This window comes from Phoenix dactylifera, chromosome 14, assembly GCF_009389715.1.
Source record: "Phoenix dactylifera cultivar Barhee BC4 chromosome 14, palm_55x_up_171113_PBpolish2nd_filt_p, whole genome shotgun sequence".
NCBI lineage: Eukaryota > Viridiplantae > Streptophyta > Magnoliopsida > Arecales > Arecaceae > Phoenix > Phoenix dactylifera.
In genome coordinates this window covers 18,028,055-18,045,415 of record NC_052405.1, presented here as the reverse complement: position 1 = coordinate 18,045,415, position 17,361 = coordinate 18,028,055, and the positions used below count along the sequence as shown (strand labels likewise).

General features: G+C 38.6%; 1 protein-coding gene across 2 annotated transcripts in view; it reads right to left on the bottom strand.

The window, feature by feature from the left end:
• The window catches only part of LOC103714355 (phosphoglucan, water dikinase, chloroplastic), a 64,216-nt gene that overhangs the window by 28,406 nt on the left and 18,449 nt on the right, over positions 1-17,361 (bottom strand). For both annotated transcript variants that reach the window (XM_039133857.1, XM_039133856.1), the window contains exons 5-9: positions 11,867-11,992; positions 11,612-11,790; positions 11,138-11,222; positions 5,920-6,090; positions 5,771-5,823 (exon numbers count right to left, since the gene is read on the bottom strand). In XM_039133857.1, the coding sequence (XP_038989785.1) occupies positions 5,771-5,823; positions 5,920-6,090; positions 11,138-11,222; positions 11,612-11,790; positions 11,867-11,992 (614 nt within the window). The remainder of the gene's footprint in view (positions 1-5,770; positions 5,824-5,919; positions 6,091-11,137; positions 11,223-11,611; positions 11,791-11,866; positions 11,993-17,361) is intronic.

Sequence of the window (17,361 nt, the reverse complement as noted above, 5' to 3'; positions counted from 1 at the left end):
GGGGTAGATCTCGCTATCTACGGCCCGCAGCACTTCATATAATGGTTTGATAGCTTTGACTATTGTAGTAGCCCGCTGCCAGAATGGCTGTCTCGTCACCAAGTCTTCTATCTTGCTTCCTTCAGTGCCGGCATAAGAATATCTACTATCATACCACTCGGAACTGGCAAACATCTGACGTAGGGCTCCTCTCTTCTCGAGTATGCTATCAAGTGCGATGAAGTTGGTAGCAAACCGTGTGACTCCTGGTCTCAGAATCTCTCCCCCTGCATACTTTCTCATCAATGAAAGGATCCAGTTATGGTTATAAATATACCTGGTAATGCGTTGGGCTGTCTCCACCGTTTGTTGCACCCTACGGATCTTTCCAATGTCCATCAACATAAAATCGATACAATGTGCAGCACATGGGGTTCAGAAAATATGTGGCCGCCGCTCCATCAAGACCTGCCCGGCAGCCTTATATTGCGATCCATTATCAGTGACGACCTGCACGGCATTCTCCTCTCCTACCAGATCAATCACATCCTCCATAAGTTTCAGCATGTACGAGGTGTTGTGCACATAAGCCGAAGCATCAATCGACTTGTGGAAGGTCTTAGCATCACAGTATGTCAGAAAGTTGATGCTCCGCCTGGTCGGACCGGTCCAACCATCGCACATGATGGTTAGTCCATATATGGGCCACTTGCTCTTGTAGGAGTCAATCCAATTCTCCAGCTCCTCCTTATTGTTGTCAAGAAGCTCACCGTATATGTCCTTCGGGCCTGGAGGAGCTACACCGGGACCGGCAGCTTGTATAGCGACAATGGCAGACCTGTAGTATGTATTGTCTGCCACATTCGCTGGGATGTGGCTGAAGTAAAACCAAGATCCAATAGCTCGCCACATAGTTTTCTTCTTATCCTTCATCCACATTGTGTCTACCCTCTGCTGCCTTGAATCTCTACTGGGAAGAGCATGCGGATCTACATCATGAATTGTCGCACCTTGTGGAATTCCTCTAGATGACTTCTTTCGGCTACCAAAACTACCCAGCATAGATGCAATTCGGCCACGTTCTTTGCTGACTGAAGTTGCCCTCAAGAACTCTGGATCTTGTCTAGTGCTCCCAGAACCGCCGCTCGACTCGTATGCAGAGGGCCCAAATCGAGCCCTATGCCTGGCCACGTCCTCCTGCTGCCACTGATCATCCAGACTTGCATGCATGGCCGCCTGAATATCTGCCTCCTCATCTAGATCCTCGACTTCCTCTGGCTCCCTAGAGTGATAAGAAGGTGGCTCTGCCGCTTGGCGATCGACCTCTGCCCTCTTCTTGGAATCCATCCCCTTCGCTTCTTTGGCCTCAGCGAGATTCTGCCTCATCAGCACACGAATCTCGCTAGGACAATTTGGGCACGTAGCAACCTCACCGGAATTTCCGGCTAAGTGTTGCTTCAACCTGGTTACCCCTCCTTTCTTGAAAACCTTGTCGCAAAACTTGCATTGAAACTGGTGTCGTTGCCCCTCACTTCCAAATCTTCGCCCATAAGACCAGCCAATATCACGCTTTGCAGGGTTCGTTTTTCTTGATGGCTCTATTTCTATCATAAAAGGACAACTTATCAAAAAATTAAGCTAATAAAGTAAATTTTTGCATTATCTTATTATTTAAGTAATTTATAAACTATTTTTTTAAATAAATTATTAACAAAATTAATGAAATAACATAGGACAAAAAAATCGCACCTTAAATAGTCTCCGCTGGATTTTTTGGGCAGGACCTCCTCAATTTGTGGGCTATCTTTCAAATCTTCCCATCTCTGATTACTCTTCAGAGGCTCATTCCTGGATTTTAGTTATTCTGGAGTTATTAATAAAGCCTCTCGTTCGGTTTTTATAACCGAACGAGCGAAGAAAGAAGCAGCCTCTCGGCCCCTTCTTTTGCTATCAACTCAAAAAATTTATTTTTTTTGATGGGAATGAGTGGCCGGAGGCCACTTCCTTTCCCATCAAAAAAAAAAGCTGTGGCATTTGACAGAAGTGGCCCACGGGCCACTTCTTTCCTTAAAACCACGCGCCACGCGCTGTGGTTTTTAAACCACAGCGCGTGGCGCTGTGGTTCCCAAAAAAAAAAAAAACGGCTTTTTTTTTGACAGAAGTGGCCCGTGGGCCACTTCTTTCCATAAAACCACGCGCGGGCGCGTGGTTTAAAAACCACAGCGCGTGGCACTGTGGTTCCCCAAAAAAAAATTGCAGGCTTTTTTTTTTTGACAGAAGTGGCCCACGGGCCACTTCTTTCCTTAAAACTACGCGCCACGCGGTGGTTTAAAAACCACAGCGCGTGGCGCTGTGGTTCCCAAAAAAAAAAAACCGGTTTTTTTTTTTGACAGAAGTGGCCCATGGGCCACTTCTTTCCTTAAAACCACACGCGGGCGCGTGGTTTTAAAAACCACCTCGCGCTATGGTTCGCCCCCCCAAAAAAAAAACCCGTACCGGTGCGAACCGGCCGGTTCGCACCGGTACGAGGCCGGTACCAAGCGGTACCAGCCGGTACGGGTTCCGTACCGGCCGGTTCGCAGCCGGTTTTCATCTGTTTCAGAAACCGGTCAAGGACCGGACCGGTACGTACCGGCCCGTACCGGCCCATACGGCTTTCCTTGCTCGAAACAGTGAAAAGAATCTGAAAAATTTAAAAAATATTTGACTTATACCTTGGAATTGCATATATATTTATTTTCTACATATTATTGCTTGATTTATCTAGCTAGAGTGTTCATTTTTATTACTTACTAGGCTGTTTAGCTCATTATACAATTTCTTATGGTTTTACAGATTCCGAGAACTAGTCTAATGGGGTTCTAAAATGGGAGAGCGACTAGAAGGATTGTGGCGCAAGCTATCTTAGATTAGGGTTACTTAAGTTGAACTGTTATCTTGAACATTTATTATGGTTGTTGGACATTGCAAGATTTTGTTATTTTAAGAACTAAGTTTGCATGTTGCTAAATTATTGTTCCACTGCGTATTTAGAGCTGTAAGACCTTATGACTTAAGTTAGTCAATGGAATAAGATTGTATTTATTTAGTTGAATTATTTTATATTTATTAAATTGAGATGTTTGGTTAAGATGCCTTGCATGCTCGTGAGGAGAGTTTCCTACGGCGGTTGGCACGACCCCGGCTCATAATTTCGGGCCGGGGGCATGACAACTTAAGTGGTATCAGAGCGGAGTTGATAAAATCTAAGACAAAGAATCAGACACGATATGAGTGTAGGTGGGTAGACACTAGGGACATTGGGATGTTAGGTGTGAAGAATGTGATGACTATTCTAAAAACTTACAATTAATTTGGTAAGCTTTTTATTAATTGTAAGTTTTTTATGAGTATGCTGTTATTTGATGCATATAGGTCAGGATGCCTCCACGTCGGGCGAAAAAGACAAGTTTTCAAACTTTGTTCTCCTTAAACTACTGCAATTTAATTGGTCTTGTCATTCTACCTTCTAGCAGCAGCATCCTAGTAGTGAAAGTCCTTTGAGATTCAAGGTAATAGAACCCATATTACTCCACACTCACATATCAAATCTCTATCCCTTCCAATTAGAAACCAGTGGCATGTCTATGCATTCATCTAGCCAACCCTTTGGTGGTTTTCCTCATTCTCAAGGGAAACACTATAATGAATGCTTATTGAGAAAATCTAGAACACTCCATTTGTATTACAATCTTTTCAAAAGACTTGGTGTTTTTAAGCTGCTTTTGAATCTAGTGATTACTGAAGCAACCACGAAGAGATACTAATTTATGTTATTTTGTAAGAAAGGTAAGGTATTGTTCAAGGATCACCGTACCGGTACCGGTCGGCGCCAGTACCGGTTCGAACTGGTTTGAACCGGTACCGAACCGGCCACAACGCGCGCGGTGGGTGCAAATGCGCGCGGCGAGCGCAAGCGCGCTCGGCTGTGGCATTTAATAATGCCACTGTAGCTACAATGGCATTAAAAGCCACAGCACGCGCGCAGCGCGCTCTGAAAACCAAACTCGGTGCCAGTTCGCACCGAGTCCTGGTGTACCGGTTATTGTTACAATATAGAATATTTTACATTGTAAGTAGGTTTTATGAAAGAGTTAAGAGATATATAGCTTTGGTTAAGCTCCATCCAATCAAATGGCCTTTGTTAATAATGGATCAATATAATTGATATTTTGACTGATGATGGTCTCACCTTGGAATTCGAATGAGTCTCCGATAGTGACAATTTCATATAAAGGCTTAAGAAAGAATGCAACTTCATGTTAACTACTAGGTTTAGCAGTTTAGGTGGGTCTTGCAAGCACAAATGGAACCTATTAGACTAGACAAAATAGGGAAAACATCAAATTATAAGGAAATCCGATCATGTACAGGGAATCTAACAAATTGGTAATTTTTGGACATGAAAAACAAGAAAAAGAATTTGCTCAATAAAGAAATCAAGAGAAAAGACTAGGCAACAAGCACATTAGGCCAAAACAAGCAAAAGTGAAATCTAATTGGCATCAATAGGGTAAACAAATTGTGGTATTAAAAGGATGTTAATGTTCATGAGCAATATATACTTGTCTAAGAAAAGAGACACAACATACAAAGGAATGGATTAGGGAAAAACAGTCCTAAGATGGATCGAGGCCCATTTAAGTAGATATTAACTTGTAGCAGGTTGATTAAACAGAAATATTGTCGTAGTAGGATGCCAAAATTGATACCATATTTATATGGAGAATATGGAATGGAAACGTAATTTGGAAGACCCTAGAATGTGGTTCATCCTCAAATAGATGAAAAGCAATGTCCTACAAAACTAATTTCGATGACAATTCAAAGGTTCAAATCTCACAATTATGGCATTTGTGCATAAACTTGGGATCTCTTTTCAAAATTCACACATAAAATACAAAACAAAACTAGAAAAGAAATCGGCCACCTTCAGCAGTTACTTGCAACAAGATTACTGAGTTAAATTAACTATTCAAGAACCATCACTAGCAAGAATCTGGTTCAGTCAAAAAGATCCAATCCAGTTACAAGATATAAATAATGCCAAATCTACTGCCAAAAACTTTCATTATGGTCCTAAATCTTCAGTTCTGAGCCTCTCATCTCATGAGACTTTAGAAGTCAGTCTATAAATGAACGTGCCTCTTATAAGGGCATTAAGCGAATATATTTCTAATGAGCAAGGCAATATAAGATGGCCCTATGCCTACACATCTTTCAAAAAGCATGATCTAAGGACTTATAAACAAATGACAAGGAAAAACAAAAGAAAGACAACATGAAGACGGTATAATGAAGATATATATGCAATAGTGCATAAATATTAATTTTTGTACTAATTGATTATCTTAAACAGGGAATATAGGTGATGGAAAGTTTATTTAATTCACTGGAAAGAACGTCAAATTATTGGCAAAGTCCCACAGATAAGCTTCATCATATTAACACCAGTTCACCACCATAAGTAATAAAAGATTATGAAGGTACAAATAACACATAATCAAACAAGTATACACCCAATCTCTACAAATATGGTATGCATTTCAAATTGTTCATACAAAATTACTAACTAAAGGAATAAATATAAAACACAAAAAATTATAAGGTTATTGCCATCACCAATAAATTACTTCATCTAACCAATCTTGGTCACTATTTATGTCTATATCCTTGGAGAAGCGCTCCTCCTATACAAGTGTTCAAGTAAGAGAGAAGGAAGCGAAGAAAAACTCAAGATCAAGATAAATACCTGCTCAAAAGAACAAAAGAGTAATCCTCTAGGCCAATTTCACATAGACGCCACTACAAAACAGTAAAGTTTGAATACCATGCTGTAGAACAACAGTTCAAATAAATAAATGAATAACATATATTATCAAAAATGTTTGCAAACCATACTTTTTGACGCATTGCTATAGCAGCATCAGGAGCATCATTTCTAAGACCACTTTCAAGACCTTTCATGATCTGTGACCTTACAGTAGTCAAAGATTGCAGGGTTCTCATCAAAAATTCAACCCCACTACTATTTCCAATGAAATTGTCTGCTTCCTCCAGCTGCTCCAAACTCTATGACACCATCAAAAATTTATGTTCATTTACACAAGAGATGAGAAATATATCTTTAGCCGGCACATCCGGAACTAAAGGCAGTATCTGTGAAGAAGATGTTAAATAATAGGCAAATATTTTCATCATATACAAATTCTGCTTTTATTTTATCTGAATCATCTCACACATCTCACTTGCAGCAGGCAATGTGATTTGAAATTGACTCCACATGCTTTGATATGAATTCTATTAGATGATTATTAAGATGTGAAGCATACAGGGTATAAGTGATCACTATTAGAAGAAGAAGCACTCTGACAGCAACATGGAGACATTGAAGAACAAAACTGGTGATCGAAGCTCCAACTTGTGTTCAAAAAGCAGAATATAAGAAACCCTCACACCAAAATCTACGACCAAGCATCTCAGCATTTGAACAGTGTCATATGGAAAATGAATGCAAACATGAAAATTGTAGGTTTCCTTTGTGCCTTTTAAATTTCATATCAATTTGAAGCTTATGCATTGTTTTAAAGTTTTCAGATCTAGTGTAGCTCATTATTATGTTTCTCTGGTTTTCAGATCTAGATGCATGATTGCTCCAGACTTGGAGAGTGCACTAGTTCTTTTGAAGACACTTTCAATCATTAGAGTTTTAGCTAGTCTAGTTAAAATATTTTATTTAGTTTATGTCAGCAGTTAGCAATTGTTGACTTATGTCACTTTGGAACTATTGTAAGAAACATTTGCATAAGTTCTTGATTAAATAAGTTTTTAAAAATTAGTATTGCTTTGATATGATCTGCAGCTTTGCATGCTTGTATGATCCATTATACAGGTATGCAGCATCTGTCATGCTCTGGATTTAGGGTGCGCTCTAGGTTCGGGGCATGACAGTTGTGGTCGCAGCAAAGCTCTCGCCGGAACTAAGACCTTATAATCCTTTAATTTATTTTGCTTCCCATCTTCTCCGGCTTCGAGATCATGGATTCCAGTCAAATTATTGCCATATTTCATCAACAATAGGGATGCGCAGTTCAAATTGTAGATCTATATTTTTTGATATTGTTGGTTTTCTTTTCTTGAGATCTCCTATAGTCCTTCCCTGCATCCATGTTTGCCCTGGTTTGCCACCGGCCATGGTCGGCGTTGCGGCAGTTTTCTAAATGTCCCTTGGTATGGGGTTGGGTTCTACTCTTTCTTCCTATTTCATGCACCACAGGTCGTCATTCCACCATCATTGGGCGACAAGCCTTCCATCATGGAAGGTTGTCTCCACCACTAGATCATCCCCTAGGTTCCCCTTCCTCTATTTAAAACTAGAAGAGGAAGCCCTAAGTCATCCCTATTTCATCTTCTCCCACATTGTCTCACTTTACTTTTCTCTCTCTACTCCTCTCTCTCTTCCATGATTAGTACAATCCTAGCCAAGCTTTCATCTCGGAGGACCTAATTTCCATGAGGCACTTTTGATTATTAGTTCAATCCTATGTAGGGTTAAAAATTTAGGGTCTCTATTTTAAAATTTGTCATGGCTAAATATTGATAAAAATATAATTTTGAATATTAGGTTTTGAAAGAGGCTCTCAGGATTAGTTGGATTTGCCCATTCATTATTTTCGCAAAGGTATATTCATTTAAATAATATTATTTTTGACATCAAATAAATTGTTAATCAATTGATATGTGAATTATTTATTTTATGAAACCGTTTTGAATGGAAAATAAATACTTAATTTCAAAGTAATATTTTTTGGAATATTAATATGTTGTTTATTGAACTTATATCGTGTATGCATATTTTGATTGGATTATAGTATATCGTTATTTTATAAGAAGAGCTTTGATGCGTATTGGATTTAGACTCTCAACTTGACTATATTCGGGACCCTGCCAATTGTGGGTTATGCATTGGCACCTTGATTATTATTAAGCATACTATTCTACTTCTAGCCCCACCATATGGTATAATTATGGTATGTTGACCCATGCTGTAGGGTATAAGTATGGTATTCGGGCCCACTCCTCATGGTATAAGTATGATTATGTTTCTGTTTCTAGCCTAGCCACAGGATATAACTGCAGACATAGTTACAAGCTGCTGAGTTGAATATAATTTATTTTGAATCAGATTTAGAAGTAAGTATTTGAATATTTGAAAGATATCGAATTTGTTGGATGTGTTTTGAAAAAAATGATTATGTTTTATATTCAATCATGGTAATTAGTATTTAACTATTATATCTTATGTTATTACATAAATTATCTAGTTAAGGTATTCGTTATCTCTTATCTCTTCTTTCTTTACAGATTCAGATTCTTAGTTGCGAACGCAGGTACTGCTGTACAGTGAGGCTAGAAGTGAGATTCAATAATATCGACAGAATTTAGATTTAGTGTCACTATTATTACAATTTTTTTATATGTTTATTATTTGAGGTTTAGTTGATGTAATACCGTTGAATTTTATTGATTAGTTAGATTCGTTAATTAATTGAATTTTGCATTTGAGTGAATTAAATAATTTTCGTTATGATGCATTTGATATCATATTGGAATGCCTGGCATGCTTGAGAGGAGAGTTCTCCTTGAGTATATGGCATTTGCCATGACCCTGGCTCGCAATTTCCATCGAGGCATGACAATTGTTATGGCATCAGAGCAATTAATATGGTATCAAAGCATAAGTGGATGAATCATACCTCATAAAGTCAAATATAAGATGAGAGTAGGCCAATAGATACTAGGAACATTGGGACGTCACTTTATGATGATTTCAGCACAAGCTATCTTAATAATTCTTCCAATTAATTAATAATTTTAATAAGAATTTTGCTACTATCTGATGAATATAGCAAAGTCCACAATCTCAGTTCTGAGTACCATATCGGTACGTTATTGGTTCGGTATGGTTTAATATGGTATGGTACACCTCTGTACCAAATCAGCTCTCTAGTCATTTTTTTCAATTTTTATCTCAATACACCTCAGTCCAGTACGCTTCGATATGGGACGGTACGTACCTTAGTACGCCTCAGTACAGGTCGGTACACCTCGGTATGGGACAATATGCCTCGGTACGGGGCGGTACACCTCGGTATGAAATGGTCAGGGCTTGTACCGACTTGAAGTTTAATTTCATACTGATTTCCTCCTGGTACAGTATGGGGCGATATGGGAAACCACAAAATATAGGTTAAAATGTCTCCACGTTAGATGAAAAAGGATGCCAAAAATGCTGCTAGAGAGGCATCAATCCAGCAATTTGGTGACAACCCCCAGCATGTCGGTGGCACACCACTATAGGAGGGAGCCATTGATCTTCCCAGAAACAGTGAGTCAGAGCAGCAAGAATCCGGTATGACCCAACTAATGCAAATATTAGTTGGAAATTTGGAATAATGCAAACGCGACAGCAATTGCAACAACAACTGCTACAACAGCAGCAAAGGCAACAACATATGCAAACATAGCCACAACAAGGACATGGGGAGCAGTGACGTAACAATATTCGGGAGTCTAAGAAGCCGGCCCATAGGCTTTCAAGGGAGCTACAGAACCTTTGGAAGTTGAAAGTTGACTTAAGTAGATGAAAAAAGCATTTGTTGTTCAAAGATGCCATGATAATGAAAAGATCCTATATGCATCATATATGTTACAGGGTGAGGCATTTAACCGGTAGCAGATGCTAAAACGCAAATATAAACAAGATAGAGAGCCACTCACTTGGGTAAGATTCCGAGGAGCATTTTATGGCAAGCATTTCCCTTGAAGCATGAGGACTCTTGACTGGTATAGTAGTTTCAATCTCGTTTTATATATTTGAAAGTATAGTTCCACGTGAGCATTTTATGGCAAGCATTTCCCTTGAAGCATGAGGACTCAAAAAGAGCAAGAGACTGGTATAGTAGTTTCAATCTCGTTTTATATATTTGAAAGTATAGTTCCACGTGAAACAGGATATGCTAAAAGACTGGTAACTAGATTTTTATCTAAGACCTTTGGATTTGTAATACATTTTCAGTCTTTTTTTTCAAGAAATAATCTGTTTTTTTGATTATTTGGTTTGTAACCATATTGAATTATTGATTGACTATGATATTCACACCTTGGGATTCAATAGTTCGAGTCTCAGGAAAAGACAATTTTTGTTATATTACCTCATAGTTAATTGTTGATTATTGTTGCTGTAGGCATCCTCTTAACAATCACATGATATCATATCATACAACTCATAGCTTATTAAAAGCCAATTGAAATGATACAGTGTGGTTTTGTGTGACAATAAAATCTATGGCACATACATTATCAACTCGTCATATAGGATATCCACCTGGCATGTCACCCTAAAGGCTCATGCTATGATATTCGAGAATCAAAAACCTAGTCTGAGTATTTTAAATGCATTGTTTCCCACTCATAATATTTCTAGATGATCAAAACATGACACCTCTCCCCCTCAATTCCACCTTTATTTTGATTCAGTCTACAATTGAAGACAGAATGCCAAATAATTGACCAATTAGATAAGAATACAAACAGACAGATGACTCCATGATGTTAAACCATGGAGAATGATGACTACTATTAGTAGCTTGGACAATGTAGAATTTTACACTATTTATATAATTATTAGGCAATATTAAATACCATTAAATTCAACAAGAAAAATTTTGGGCAAGATTGGAAAAATTATTCCAAAAATATATGATTTTTCTGAAGAAAAGGAATTTCTTTTAGAAATTGTACAGAGAAATCTATACCTTTGCCATTTATCCATGCTTTTCAATCTGTCAACCAAATGTACTTCACATTTTGCAGACAAATAAGACCAATTCTCTAAATATCAAGATACTATAGAAACAACCAGCATAAAATTCAAAAAGAAAAAAGAGAAACATTTTAATATCAAACACTGAAAAAAGGAGAAGCATGACTAATATTAAGCATTTTACGCCACTGTAGCTTTGTGTTAACCATAATATCTTCCTGATGACAAAGATAAATATTTCAAATCCTGCAATCTGAAGTACTTATCATATATAAACAGTAGAAGGCAAATTACCTTTTTGCATTCCAAAAACATGGCAACAGCTTGTAAATTATGCTCATCCAAAGATTCTTTCATTGACTCCAGCTGTTCAGTAAGGCTGCAGTAGTGTTTAGTGAAGAGTTAGCAACTTAAAACAGCTAAAATAAGTATCTTTTTAGTTTTGCATTCTAATTTGCCCAGTTGCATTATTAATAATAAAGACTGACAGCCTGATGCAGCTATCTTTACATGAACTTGGATGCTTTCAGAACCTCCACTTGCAGTTCCAACTAGATGCCATGAAATATTCAGTTTAGGCATATCAAGAATGCAAAGAATGAGAATGCTCTTTACACAATGTAAGTCCATAAGATATCCTTTAAATAGGTTGCCTGTGTGACAAATTCCAGTCTTAGCATTTTATGCTCAAGGTTGATAAACTGATGAATGCCTTCTAAACACCAGCATAGAAAATTTAAAGAGGGTCAAAAGTCATAATGCAACAACCTCCCAGCATTGAAAAAATCTTTAAGTTCATGGTGAAATATTTTGAACTGTTCGATAAATGCTTCACTGTATTCTCCAGGAGTCTTGGTAATCTTAGCAAGCATGGCTTCCGTAGCAATCAAGTCTTCTGGACCAGCATTTCGGTGAAGCTTGTTTTGTATTGTATGTTTAATTTCTTGCTGTTAATTGGAAAAGGAATATCAGTAACCAAAAATAAATACCAGTCGTATCAACAATACTGTAGTGAACGATGACCTTCAGATTGTGAGGAATATCACTGCGGTGAGCAATATCACGAATTCGTGTTAGAGGAACAGAAGCAGTAAACTCTGATTTGAATGAAGGAAGGCAAGGGTGAATTTTCCGGATCACAAGTAAATCCTGTAGACATATACAACAGCAAGCTAGTGAATGAAACACAAAAAAAGAATAACTAACTTGCAGGAAATCTGAAAATGCTAAAGCTACATAGAAAAGTTAACAACACATGGAGGAAAAGTCCAATGGTATATGCTACAATTTCCATTAGAAAAAATAAACATAACTATAAGCAGCCTCCTTTTAGAACTGTGAACAAAAAACAGAGACAGAAAGTGCTACTTGAAAGAAGTACCCCGGATTATGTACATATCTACCATCAAAAGATGTAAAACAGAGTAGGTCTCAGACAAGATAACTACTAAGAAGAAATAAAGGTTAACCAATTACATGACAAAAAGGCAAACATGTCAGCAAATATGGCCTTTTAGGCAAATATTCAAACAAGTTATATTCCATAAAAATAACATGTCATCCACATTGTATACTGTAACCACAAAATGGATTCCTTGTAGTAGAGCAGATATCTATAGAATTGCTATCCAATAATAATAAATATTGGAATTACTAAATCACTGAATCAAATACAAATTAATGTGAATAACAGCATCAGCAGAATAGTACATTTTATCATGAAAAAGAGTTCTTCACAAATCACAATGATAAGAGATACAACTTATATGTAACCAAGGTTCATTACACCAACACCAGATACTGGTCGTACCAATACCTTACCGGTATGGTACATGGTATGTCCAGTATGTTATGGTACAACCCCATACCAACATACAATCAGGAGACCCTTTTTTCGTGCCGAGCATTGGTACTGCCCAAAACCAGGCGATACAATCAGAAAACCAGGCAAAATCCTTCTGTTCGACCCGATATAGGCCAATTGCCACTTCACCGCATTGAACGTTAATACTATACCGATATTTATTAGGAAGATCATGGTATGTCATATCAAACCGAACTGAGCAGTACATAGCATACCGTATCGTACCAATTTGGTACCGGTATCCAGTACGTATGGCGTACCAACACTCCGGTACACTACAAAAATTCCGTACCAATACTGTGTTAGTGTGGCACCGGTACGGGGTCCGGTACCGAGACGGGTGAACCTTAGGTAGGGTACATTATGCCCAGGTATCGGATGGTATGGGTATGGTAAACCACGCATGTAACCATTAAGTCAAAATGACAACCAAGAATTGCAATACAAAGATGAACCATGGGAAACTTCTGCAAACGTAAAAATCAAGAGCAATAGACTTTTACCCAAGGTTCGCCATACCATACCGAGCTGGACGATACGAGGCATACCAAACTGGATGGTACGAAGAATATTGTAACATACCGATTCGGTATCAGTATATGGTACAGAGGGTGTATCGACACTCGTTATGCTGAACCCGCCCGTATCGTACCATACCGACATAGTGATAGCGTAGCACCAATATGGAGCCCGGTACGGAGATGTCACGTACCTTGCTCCGACCGCTTATTTTGATATAGCAAAAAGTTAACTAGCTATTAGTTCTGATGCAGACGAACTAAGACTAGAGAAAAGCACAATCATTATACAAGTAATCCTAGAGAGAAAAGATGGTTATGAGCACAGTCTCACCAGGAGAAGTCAAAGAGTGTACAATGTAGCTCCTAGATGAAAAGGGTCCAAACATGATCTCTGGTTTGATTCTTATGTTTGGAGTGAACAAAGATCATAGTAAAGTGAGTTAACAAGAGTTAATTGCATATTTATTTCAGGTAGAAAAGTGTCGCAGATGATTCTTTTCAAGCATCTCCTGCATCTTCTTTCCTTCCTTTCTCTCGCGCCCAACTTCACTCCTCGCTTCTTTCTCTCTTCTTCACATATATGTTTCTTCTCCAATCTACTTTCTTGTCGACATTTTCATGTTCCACATTGGTATGAGAGCAACTTAAAGCGTAGTTTGTTCCTGATGCATGACTCCAATATAGGTGTGGGGAATCAACACATCTTTACAACAAGAAAGTAACTTGATTATGCCATTGTTAAATCTTTTAATGGGGGGATCCATGGTTTGTCGAACAAGCCTGAACCACCCGGTTTGGGCCGTACGGAGCCGAAACGGTGTGGGACCGAGTCGGTTCGGATGTGGAAATCGGAACCGGCCCCAAACTGCTTGGAACTGGTTCCCCCTCTCCCCTCTCTTTTTAAGTCGGGGGAAGGCCTCAAAAGGCATCAAGCCTTCTCAGGCCTTCTTTCACAATTTTTTCAAAAGCCCCCCAGGAAAAAAAGTGCACTGATTTTGACTATTCAAGGAGGATCCAACCTAAAACAAGATATGTTTTCCTTCCCCCACCTCATTTTCTCTTTTTTTTCAACGCTGAAAAATATCAAAAAATTCCAAAATAAGGAGAGGTTATGCAATTAATTTTCGATTTTGGCATGATTTCATGATATGTGGTAGATCTATGGATAATTTACACAATCCCACTAAAATATTTAACTTTTGAATTATATATAATTTTTTAAATTAAAAATATATTTTTGGATTAAAAATAAAAATTAAAATTAAAATCCACGGAGCTTATTTAGGGGCAGGCAAGCTACTCTCCAATTAAATTTGAAGTCCATTTATTCAAGTATTGACGCAATGATGTGCATAGTGGCTTAGGCCTAAATTTTTTTAAAAAAAAAGAGAGAAATAAGTAACCTTTAATGCATACTCATAAGCTTAAAAAGGAGAAATGGTAGGATTCTACATGGATTTAAGCTCAAATTAATTTTCTCAAATATTTATATTAATATTATTTTTGAGGGGTTGAGAAGAAAAGTAGCGGAAACCTCTCTGCCGCTTTCATTTACAGTTGTGAAGGCCTTCTCGAGCCTTCCCAACTTCAATCTGATGCTTTAAAGCATCAGACAAGTGCATAGTGAGAGGCCTAGTTCGGAACCAGGTTGACTCAGTGCGAACCGGCCGATTTGCACCAAGTTTGAACTGAACCGGCCGGTTTCGATCGGTTCAGGACCAGTTCTGGCCAGTTCGGTATAGATTCCGGCCGATACACGGCCAGAACTGAAAATAATAAGCGAACCAACCCGGTACCAAAAATAATAAGCAAACTGACCCGGTACCGAAAATAATAAGCGAATCGACCAAGTTTTGCACCGAGTCGAATCGGGTCGGCTCTGCCCGAACCGGGTGGTTTGGCCCGGTTCGGCAGATATTGACTAAGACAATAACGAACTCTACTTGAAGCATACTACCTGAATGCTCGATTTTAGTACACTATAGCCAGAATCGATATGGATGACGAACTTCTGGCCGTTCTGCGTAATGTGATTTACAAAATAAAGCCTGATCCAAAAGTCGCGGCCCTATGTCTAGAAGAGGTAAGTTAACTTAAGTGACATGTGTAAGTTAACTGGTATCTTAAATTATTAACATATTACAACATGGTTCTTTTTCACAGACCAAAATATTTAGAGAGGGCACTGATAGCTTTGGAGTCTCCGCAATTGTCGTAAGAAAAGTATGAATTCTGGTATATTACACATCAGGACATTTACCTAGTGTTACACGCTTACTAATATAATACTATCTTATATGTAATTTTCTTCAATATTTTTGCAACTGAATGGTGGATTCATTTTGGTTTTGTTCGCAAAAAATCTTAAGCGGCTAGCTATCCGGATCTTCCCAGATGGTCTCCTTAAGTGGCTGTGAGTGCAACTGGTCAATTTTCGCCCTCATCTAAAGCATACAGAGGAAACGTTTGACATAGAAGCGCCTCAACAACCTTGTATATATTCACTACAATCTAAGGTTGAGGCTAAAGTGCATTTAGGAGGAAGTGGAGCTAAAGTACACAGATCCAATCCATAGTGCTTTTGTTGATGATAAGGACGATCCTATGATCGAATAGCTTGTGGGGCAGCAGAAGGAGCCGAAGCTTAATAAGCGAGGATCGCCTCTATGACCGGTTAGTTTCGTAGCCAACGAGACTAAGGTCGATGTAGGGCAATGGGCAGAGAGAAATATTTCACGCATCCTTCCAGCTGATCAGCCACAGCCACAGCCACAGAAGAGCCGATCACCACATGACTCTCTGTTCGAGACATCCTCTCAGAGATATGTTCGAGAGATGCTTAGACGAGGCCACTACGCTACCAGATTGACTCGATCAGGAGGATGACATACATTCTTCCAACATAGCTAGGCAGAGAGGGGCACGAAAGATAAGTAGGCAGAGAGTGACACAAAGGATAAACAGACGAGTGGTACAAAGGGTAAGAAGGCAGCTTGTCTAGCACACTAAAAAAGAAAAACAAAGAGTACCTGCAGCCCCAATGGAGTGTGGAGCTAGTTCACTCAGATTCAGATATCAGGAGCAGCAGTTCTGATGGTTATTGATATGCTGGCCAGAAAGAGAGTGAAGGACATGAGACCACCGTTTATGAGACACAACCTCAGGATGGTATTCGATTCACCGGTGAGTCCCCGTTTACGCATACCACACAGGATAGGAACCACAGTGCACAATCTGATGGAGCCTATGAGGATTCAATTGCACATAGAAGACGGGCTCCTCGAGGTCATTCAGGAGGACAGGATATAGCAGTAGATGATCTCGCATGTAGAGTAGGATCTATAGACGTATTAGGTTTCGAATTGTATACTGGATTTTATTATCGTAGCCACAGACAGCCTATAACCTATACGGGTACGGATATGGATATGGTGCGTCTGAGACATCTTCCGATGGCTACTACCCTACACAGCCTGGAGTATTTTACGGGTCAGATTTTGCTGTCGGCTTATTCGGATGGGCCCCTTCATAGCCGGTTTATCAGCCAGTTTATCAGCCAAAGGACACCTCTTAGAGCCAGACCTTCAGTGAGAGATCCTAAAGTGCTTATAACCCGGAGTGTCTTTCTTATGGGATAAACATATAAGACTAAAATATCGTTTAATTAAAGAGGTGAGCTAATGTACCTCTTGACTATGCTAATGATCTAAATATCTACGAGAAGCATCACCATTCAACGAGATTTTAAATATTGACGTGTGTTGTACTTTAAATATATGTAATTTATTGTATTATTTTATATTTTTACCTCGCTACTTGATTTGAGGATATTTTATGTTGTTTCTTATAGCATGCAACATCTCACTAATCATTTTATATTTTGTATCGTTTTAAAATAATAAGATGCATTATTCAGGTTAAATCGAAATCACAAAAACATCAAAAAATATGAAAAAAAATATTAAAATACATCAAAAACATCAAATTAGACTTAAAATCGTTGAAAAGTTCAAAAAGATTGATTACCAATTAAATCAACTTGAAAAAATTCAAAAAAAATGGATGAATCGGCACGCCCAAGCACTGTCGGTACGGTACTGGTCGGCACCGTACCGACCCATCCGCCGACCGGT